The 9237-nt window shown below is 57.5% G+C and overlaps 1 protein-coding gene across 1 annotated transcript; it reads right to left on the reverse strand.

The window, feature by feature from the left end:
• Positions 1-533: 533 nt before the first annotated feature.
• On the reverse strand, positions 534-5106 carry PLA2G3 (phospholipase A2 group III). The gene is made up of 7 exons (XM_037166830.2): positions 4487-5106; positions 3360-3492; positions 2976-3110; positions 2412-2719; positions 1615-1744; positions 1391-1507; positions 534-775 (listed from the first exon to the last, which is right to left on the reverse strand). The coding sequence occupies exons 1-7, from the start codon at positions 5049-5051 to the stop codon at positions 604-606; spliced, it is 1560 nt and encodes a 519-aa protein (XP_037022725.2). The 5' UTR covers positions 5052-5106; the 3' UTR covers positions 534-603.
• Positions 5107-9237: the final 4131 nt, after the last annotated feature.

The raw sequence follows: 9237 nt of genomic DNA on the forward strand, positions 1-9237 counted from the left end.
TAGTGAGCCAGGGCTGGGCCAGGAAGGGCACAGTAGCTATTAAGAAGGGACCCCCCGGGAGAGGGGGCTGGGAAGTCCCTCTCTAGTGCACCCCATCTTCGATTCTGACACAGACATCTCTGTGGCGCCCTTCATTCCCTACCTGCTGCATCAGGCCTCAGGCACTCAGGCGCCCCGGACACGCCTTTGAGACATGTATTCCCTTTGCAACATGAGCTTACATGCACCTTCTCCTAGTGTCTCCTGAGGCTGCTGCATTAGTTCCCTCTCCCCACTCCTGTCTGCAGTGAAGTTCCTTCCCTGGCAAGGTCCAAGCCCCAGGCATCAGCACGAGCCTCCCGAATACCACGTCCAAAAACAGATCACCAGCCCAAGATCACGCAGCACAGCGGGAGACACGGGCCAGCATTTGGGCCTCGGGCCCCTCTTCCCAGTCCAGCCTCCTGGCTGTCACAAGAGCCTGTGCCATATGCTTCAGCATAACATGGAGAGGAGGCTGAGACCCCCAGGGCCTGGCAAAGTCAAGGGCAAGGTCCAGTCTGGTGCCCATAAAAGCTGGAACTGAGGTCACTGGTTCCAGGATTTTTGCTGTTCTTTGGGTCCTCAGGCTGCCTGAGTCAGTTGCAGGCACCGGTCATAGAATGACATGGGGGTCCTTGGGTGCTTTGAAGGCCATGCCTGCCTCTCATTTCTGCCTGTACTCCAGAGTGTCCTCTGCTGAAGTTGCCACAAGTGCCGAGCTGATACCTTGATGGCCCTAGGGCCCCCAGAACAACTGTGGGAAGAGAAAAGTGGGGCAGGTGGTCATGACTGCCAAGAATCCCACCCCACTGTGCAGATACAGGAACAGAGCCCCAGAGGGGCAGCGCTGGAGCCAGGGAGGGGTGGCTAGACCAGAAGGGGGTAAAATAAAGCTGGGCAGCACCTAGAGGCCTGGTTCGGCCACTGGCTGGATGCATACACCCGGGCCATTCTGGGCCCATTTCCTCACCTGTGAAATAAGAAAAGTAACAAGGGGCCGGCTTTGAGAATCAGAACTGAAATGGGATTTTGAGTCAAACAAGCACGTTGCTACATGCCCTCAGGCCTTAGATGGGGAGCATCACACACGCCATTTCCTTGGCTTCTACAGCCATTTTGCAAATGAGAAAATAGAGGGGCGGAGAGGCGACTCAACTTGCCAGGCCACATGGGAAGTAAATGACAGGGTCAAGATGCAGCCCCAATGGACCAACAACAGAGCTGAAGCCAGGCACCAGGGGGGATGGCAATGGAGCTCAGAGGTTCCTGCCCCTCCCCCACCACCTTGGCCCAGGTGAAAGGAGGTGCGTAGAGGCAACCCACCCCCTTGAGAAAACCATCCATCCCTCCCGGCTCGGCTGTCACTTACTCTTTGCTCTCAGCACAGGCCAGTGGAGGGGCCAGCTTGAAGCAGGTGGTACCCAGAAGGTCCAAAAGCATGTTGGCACCTGTGAGTGGGCTGTGGTGCCTCAGGAATCGGGCTAGCCTGAGGGCAGAGGCAGGCTTACGCCAGGGCAACGGCTTGCCAGCCAGGGCTCCTTCCCAACGCCTGGCAGCAGGCAGCCCACCCCCGAGGGTCCAAGCAGGCCTCACCGGCGTGTGCAGTTGCAGAGGAAGAGGGGCTCTGGGGAGTCATTGAGCAGCTGGAACTTGGTCTCCTGCGGCCCGATCTGGTGTTCACACTGGTCCAGGTGGCGGAAGCCTCGGCAGGCCTGGTGGGCGCCTGGGGGCGGTGTGGTGGTGAGGGGAGCCCAGTCCCCCAGGGCAGCCCCACCGACACCCACTGCCACCCAGAAGAAACACCAGCACATGGACTCAGTCACGCACACACAGGCTCACAGGCTCCTTCCATCTCATGCCTGCGTGACCTCACGGTGTCACACACGTGGGACACACACGCAGCGGTGTTGCCGTGGTGGAGGTCCGGAGTGCTGAGGACGGTCAGAAAAGACTTCCTGCAGGCAGTGGCTGCTAAGCAGAGGCTGCGAGAAAAAAAGGAGGGGAGAGTGCCCCAAGCAGAAGGCACAGCACGTGCAAAGGTCCAGAGGCGGGAGAGAGCAAGCTGCTTTTGAGGAACCAAATGACAGTAAAGTTTATTTGTGAAAGTACAGTTTAGACAGAGGGGTACAGTCTGCAGAACCAGTGCCCGAGGGCCCCAGGGTGATGGGACATTGTCAGCTGAGGTAAGAGGAGCCATGGTAGTGGCTCAGAGGGGAGTGACATTGTCAAGTCTGGAGTGTACAAAAATTCCTCTGCTGCAGCCTGGTTTGATGGGAGAAGTTGGGAGACCCCAGGAAGAGTTTGGAGCAGGAAAGGCAGTAACATAGGGCACACACACATGCACAGAGGCAGGGATACTTCCTCACACCAGAGTTAGGTTCTGAGCTCACCCTGAGGTTTTAGGACACCTTGTGGCCCCTGAAGGCCTGAATGGGTTACATCCAGCTGGGCTGTGGGAGCCACATCTGGCTTAGGGGAGGCCATGGTGGCCTGGAGGGCTGTGGCACTGTCTTTGCTGGGGTGCTGGGACCCTTCTTGCTGTGGTGGCCACTTCTGAGGGTGATGCTTCTGTCGTGACTTGCTGGGGGCTGGACTCTGGGGGTTAGGAGTCACAGGGATGGCTGGGGAGCTCCAGGAAGCGTTGTAGAGTGTCTTGGGCTGGAGGCGGGCAAAGGGTATGGAGCCATACATTCTACACCTAGGAGGTGGCAATTGATGGCAATTGGTGACTCAAAATCCTCCCTTCAAAAAGCCTCCCAGGTTCAACTCCATGGAGACCAAGGCTCTGTCAGCCCCCAGCCCAGACATCCCACCGGGTGGTATGGGGCACCCAAGGAGGGGCTACATCCTGGCCCTGCCCTGAGGAGAGGACGGAGAAGATGAGGCATCATTCCCTGGAGGACAGACATACAGCTTCCCTCCCTGGGAAAGGGCTCAAAGGGGGCATTACGTACCCGCCCCACCAGTACCACGCCACGCAGGCCTCCCGCTCCTCCAGCACAAAGCAGGGGATCTCCAGCACATTGAAGAAAGCCACGCCCACGATATCCGAGATGGCGTCCTGCTGCTTCTGCAGGCATTGCTGGAACCTGCCCCAGAGTCCGCATTCAGGTCCCTGGACCACGGAGGACCACCTGGCTCCTCCCCAAGCCCCCCTGGCCACTACCAACCAGGTAGTTTGGGGTCCAAGAGTTCCTTCTCCATGCGGGCCTCAGCTTTCCCACCTGCACAGTGGGCTCCAGCCTGTCTGATCCTTTAAGATTCACATGAACCCGAGTGTCCACACCCAGGAACTTTGTGACTCTGCCCCACCCCTGCGCCCCCTGCCCCCTGCCAACCTGGCATCACAGTCACAGTGAGAGATGGTGTGGAATCGGTAGTTTCGGATGCCATAGTCATACTGGAAGGGTGAGATGGTCTGTGGGCAGCGGTCGTGTTCCCGGCAGCAGAGATCAGGGCCCCGGAAGACCCCTGCAGGGAGCAGAGAGGGCACCAGCTCAGCAGGGTCCTGGCTACCACACCAGCTATGCCCATCTGATGTCGGGAGCAGAGACCTGGTTCTCACCCCAGCCCTGGCTGGCCTCAGGCCACTCACTTGGCTTCTGCAGGACTCACAGTTTTGAAGCTAAAGGAGGGCACCTAGGCACAGCCTCCGCTGGGCAGCTCAAAAGCAGGCCAGCCTACCCAGGAGCCCTTGCCCACGGAAAGATCTTCCCAGGAGGAGTCTGGAGGCAGACCCAAGCTCACGCCCAGACACAACTATGAGGCCACGAATGTGTGTGGAATGGAATGACAAACAGGCGGGTGGAACCTTTCTTGCTGGCGTGCTGAAGCACTGTCAGGGTGCCAACCTGCTCCAGCTCAGGTGCCAAGTCCTCCCCCGACACCCCCCGTACGCACAGACAGCTGCGCCGAGACTGCAAAAACAGCCATTTGTTTTCCACCATCTGAGCAACAGCACCTTTTACGGAACCTTCCCCCACGTGCCCAACAGGTCTCCCACCCAAGTTCACGGCAGCCCTTCAGGAAAGGTGTCCACTTCCATTGTCCGGGTGAGGAAACTGAGGTTCAGAGAGCACGAATGTACCACGCTGGTATTTGAGCCCAGGCCTTTGGGTCTCATCCTCCGCTCCGCTGGGCACTCTGTGCTCCCAAAGCCTCCTCTTAGGAAATAGCTTTCTGGCTCAGCTGACCCCGGACCCACCCCAGCCTGCCCTCTCCCTGGGATGGTGACTAATGGGGACTCCAGGCATGAGCAGGGCCTTTTCCATCTATGACCTCACGGAAGCATCCCACAGTGAAGCTTGTGGCCACTCTCATTTTACGGATAAGGACGTTGAAGTTCACAGTGTCAAGTCACCCCCGCCCCCACCCCCGGGGACGCACAGCCTGGGAGAGCGGAGGCCAGGGCGAAAGGCTGAACTTCCCCCACCTCAGCCACCGAGCCCACACGCCCTCGGCTCACCCAGCTCCGTGGAGCTCCCGGCGGAGTCTCCGACCCCGCACCACAGCGTGCCAGGCACGGTCCAGCCCCTCTTCCCCCGCTGGTGCGCCGCGCCAGGTGTTCCGCTCTGCCCTGCCGCTCGCCTCTCCCTCGCTCCTGCTGCACTTTCCTCGGACGGTGGGCAGGCCCCCCGCTGACTCTGGAGGGTGGCCAGGGCTCTCCGCAGCTCAGGTCCAGGGGTGTGGATGAAGAAGCCCTGGGTGATCTCGCTGGCACAGAGGGCCCTGAAAGCTGCAGTGAGCTCTGGCTTGTCCTGCCGGCTACATGCCTGCAGCCTCCCGTGCCCGTCCCAGTGGGCATGAAACAGGGCCAGTCCCCGGGCATCTGTGCCCAGGAAGCTTAGGGACCCCAAGGGGCTGCCGGGGGTGGGCCTGGCCAAGTGGCAGGAGGTGTTGTACCAGTGGAGGGCAGAAGAGCCCCCCAGAGTAGCCCTCAGGAAGCTCAGCACCCCCAGTAGCACTCCCAGAGTCCCCATTCCACCCTGGCCCATCCCTGTCAGGCAAAGTCCCCAGGATGGGGCGCTCATCCCTGACAGCCCATGAGGCAGCAGCTCAGAGCTGAGCGGAAACGATGCCCAGCAGACCCGGTGCAGCAGGGTCAATGAGTGGCGCTTTGGGAGGAGTAGGCAGGAGGCTGGAGTATGGGGTGATCACAAGCTTGTAACTGAATCCACCGGCTCGGCAGGACGCTGATTGGCTGAGAGTGCTGCCGAGGCCCACGCCCCCACTCAACCTGCTTTCCCATCCTGTCCCCTGCTGCGGGCTGGCCTGGGTGGGGACTCTGGGAGCCAAAGCCTTAGGCCTCCGGGACGGAGGGTGGGGGTGGGGCAGGAGAGTTCTAGCCCTCCCCAGGGAAGAACGGTGGCTCAGAGGCTCAGAGGAGGCATCGTCATCCCCTTCCCCAGTAGTGGCTGCCGCACACCCGCCTCCATGAAGCTGGCAGGGTACCACTGGCCTCGGCCACAGTTGGATGAAAGAGGTGAGGGCGGGGCTGAGGCTCTGTGTCTACCCACACCCAAATTCTGGAAAGGGGAGGCTTTGGGGAAAGGGGGCAGCTATGCTCTGGCCTCCTAAAGTGCTCCCACCAGGTGCTGGCTCTTAGAATGACTCTTGGCATTCCCAGGGGACAGTATCCCTGCGCTCCCCACTTCCTGGGACTCCAGGCACAGGCCTAGCTCCTGGTCTGACTGACAGTGGCTGGAGACACAGCCGGAGCAGGCCTTGAGAGCAACGCGGGGCAGGGCTGATGCTCTGGACTTGAAGGGACTCTGGCCCCCAGAGGAGCACAGGGTGGCCAAGGAAGCTAAATCTTCAGCCACTTCCATCCCTGGACTATGGCCGCCTTGAGGACACAGCAGGCATCGTGTCTGCCAAGAGACAGGGGTGGTTCATTGGTCAGGCTATACGCTGCACATGTTTCTATGTCCCAAAGCCAATGTATCATTCAGCATCCAACCATCCAGAGAAGCTGATGTGCTTCTACCCACAGCACAGATGAAGAAACTGAGGCTCGATGAAGGTGTGGAAACCTCAGGTGACAGGCCCCAGCTGGCGAAGGGTTAGAGGCCAGGAGTACAACTCTTGAGGGGCTTTGCTGGGACGCTGACCTGTCTATCCATCTGCCCGTCAGTCTGCTGCTCTCACAACATTCTCCCCACCAACCTCCATCCCAGTCTCTCCCAGAAGGATGCGCCCAGTGAGGCAGAGCCAGGGGTAGAGCAGGGAGGAAGAGCTCATTGTTCAGAGGAGGGGGTGCTGCAGGATATACAGCCCATCTCTGTGGCTCTGAACCAGCCTGGACCTGTGGCCCAGAATGTCATTGCTAGGGATAATAAAGAGAAGTGAGAGAGGGTCAGGGACGCCTACGAACCAAGCTCCTTATTTCCAGAGGTTGGGAAAGGGGGTGTGGAGTAGAGCAAGTGGTATTGGGAAGGCTAAGGAGGCCTGGTTCCCAAAAGCAGGACAGAACAGAACAAAGGTGGGTACCTCTGGGAAGAATTATCGTTCCAGTAACCTTCCCCAATTGTAGGAACCCACCTCTGTCCCCGTTTTCCATATTATAGGGCCCTTCCCTGCACATCACACAGGGAGGCTGGGAGGTGCCACGGCAGGAACCCGACTTCCAAGGTCAGACAGACCTAGCTTGTGTGACCTTAGGGTTAGAAGTCGTAACTTCTGTGAGACTCAGTTTCCTCATCTGTACGATGGGCATAATTACAGTAGTCACTTTGTAGATATTCAGAAAGACTCTCAGCACTGTGACTATCACCTGAAACACTGTCACTAAAGCCTCAGGACACCCCTGGACAGAAAGCAATTCACTCAGGAGAAAGTCTCCAAGCCTTCATGACAGCTAGTCCCGATAGACCACTGCTTGGCTATGTGCCTTTTGGTTTGTCCCTGCACATTCTCTGGGCCTCAGTTTTCCCCTCTGTTCAGTAGGGGTACAGTGAAGTTGATTTCTGAGGTTCCTTCCTGTCTGGGCCCCAAAAGGAAGCAGGCTGGGTCCTGCCCAGGCCCAGAGGGAGGACGTCACTGGGTTTTCCCTTCAGATTCCACCCGGCGGCCACGTCAGTCAGCCTACAGAACAGGCTCTGGGGCCCTGCCTTCCACCAGGTGCCCCACAAAGGCCTTGCAGCAGAGGGTGACAGGAGCCAAGCCAGCAGGACAGGACAGAGCAGGCTGGGCCCCACAGACAGAAGGGGGCAACGCTTTACTCTGGGCCCCCCCAACCAGGGTGGGGCAGGGGGGTGCAGGCAGGGAGTGATGGGTGGGGGGCCATGGGAGAAGCTGTTTCCTCCTCCCTCCCTGTCTCCCCTGTCAGTCCCCATCACTCTTTGCCTCCTTTTGGCTTCTCTCTCTCTCATCTCTCTCACTCTTAGTCTCTTTTCCTCTCTGATTCTGACTCTCCTAATTTTCTGTCTCCTCCATCCCTCACTCTCTCCATCTTTCTCTCTCTGGCTCTGACTCTCTATCCTATTTTCTCTCTCCATTTCTTTCTTACCTTTCTCTTTCACTCTTTTAAAATTTTATTTGTTTATTTATCTTTAGAAGGAAAGGAAAGGAGAGAGAAGGAGAGAAATATCAATATATGGTTGCCTCTCATGTGTCCCCTGCTGAGAACCAGCCTGTAACCCAGGCATGTGCCCTGATGGGGAATCAAACTGCAATCTTTTGTCGCAGCCCACACTCAATCCACTGGGCTACACCAGCCAGGGTTCTTTCACTGTCCCTCTATTTTATTTTTCTCTCTCTTCCTCCTTAATTTTTCTCCCACCCTCTCTCATCTTCTTTCCCTCTCTTCTCAGTTTTCCTCTTTCTGTTTCTTTGTGTCTTTTGATTCTCTCATTCATTCTGTTTATCTCTCATACTTTTCTCTGTTCTTTGTTTGTGTGTGTATCTGCCTCTCCGAACTCTTCTTTCCTCCTTCTTTCTCGGTCTGCTCTGCCCCTCCACACCCTGGCCCCAGGCCCAGGACCTGGCATACCCCCCCCCCACTTCCTGTGCACGTTTCCCAGCCGTGACTCCATCTGATGCTCACAACCCCTGTCCCTTCTGCAAACAGGCAGGGCAGGGCTTTCCATCCCACTGTGGAGATGGATGAATAGGCCCTGGAAGAAAAGGGATTTGCCAGAGTCACAGAGTGGATGGGAGGAGGCCAGGCCAGACTAGCCCTGGAGTGCGGGGAGGGCCTTCCCTGGTCCCAGAAGATTCTTGGCTCCCCTCTGCCAGACTCCCCACTGAAGGGCCTTCCTTTCCACTGCCTGAAGGGTGCCCTCCCTCTGCCCCTTGGTGCTGGCCCTCCCCGTCCCACCAGAAGGCTCTGCAGCTCTGTGTGCCCGGAGAATGGTGCGGGCAGTGCCCAGCTCCAGCACATTCTGTATTCATTCAAAAACAAATAGTTACTGAGTGTTTACTATGTGCCAGGCACAGAACAATACCCTGGCCAGAGCGAGAGAGGAAGGGAAGGGCAACAGAGCATGCTCAAAAAACTTGGATAAAGAGAAAACGCATCCCCCGGGGTCTGGCAGCCCAGAGGAGCCAGGGCTGGGCGTCAGTTGGGTCCTTTAGGAAGCCACAACCAAGACTAAGCTGGGAGCGCAAGAGATTTATTGGGGGAAATGCCTGTGAACGTTAAAGAGGGAGAAAGCAGGAGTGGGCAGGGAGAGCCTTCAAACTGTTGCAGATCTGACATCTATGAGGACAGAGGAGAAGGGAAGGAGGCCTGCATAAGAAAAGAGCCTCACACTGCAGGGCTTTGCCAAGAAAATCTCAGCATCAACAGGGAATTCTGATGCAAAGATTGCCCTCCCAGGAGCTGCAGTTGGGCAGAAATGGCCAGGCCCTAGTGCCCTGGCTGAGCACAGTCATTGGTTGGGGGCTGCCCAGGAAGACAGTGGTACCCACTCCAGTGCTGCTGCGGATGCTGATGGCTGCCCCATGTGGGAACTTACCCACCCATTTGTCTGAGGCAGCTCCCGCTGCAGACCAGGAAAGGAAACCCAATGGGGCAGATAGAGTCTGGCATCTGAGATGCCAGGGCTGAGGAGTAAGAATCTCTGGGTATAGGATTTCCAGGGAGGAGTCCAGCCCCTAGCACACCAGGTATAAACAAAGCCCAGCCCTGAGAGAATAAACACTGAGCCCTACTATGTCTAAAAGGAGACATCTTGGTAAATAGGAAGTAACATAGTAGATTCAATTTAACAATTT

This window comes from Artibeus jamaicensis, unplaced genomic scaffold (genome assembly GCF_021234435.1).
Source record: "Artibeus jamaicensis isolate MK-2021 breed Jamaican fruit bat unplaced genomic scaffold, CSHL_Jam_final contig_525, whole genome shotgun sequence".
In the NCBI taxonomy this organism is placed as follows: domain Eukaryota; kingdom Metazoa; phylum Chordata; class Mammalia; order Chiroptera; family Phyllostomidae; genus Artibeus; species Artibeus jamaicensis.

What these genes read in the sequence shown, in the direction of transcription:
- PLA2G3 (XM_037166830.2), bottom strand. Translation starts at nt 5,051, where the DNA reads ATGAGCGCCCCATCCTGGGGACTTTGCCTGACAGGGATGGGCCAGGGT. An exon ending in GCGTGGTACTGGTGGGGCGG is followed by an intron (nt 2,720 to 2,975) that starts GTACGTAATGCC and finishes GCCACCTCCTAG; the next exon opens with GTGTAGAATGTATGGCTCCA. An exon ending in CTCTGCAACTGCACACGCCG is followed by an intron (nt 1,508 to 1,614) that starts GTGAGGCCTGCT and finishes CTCTGCCCTCAG; the next exon opens with GCTAGCCCGATTCCTGAGGC.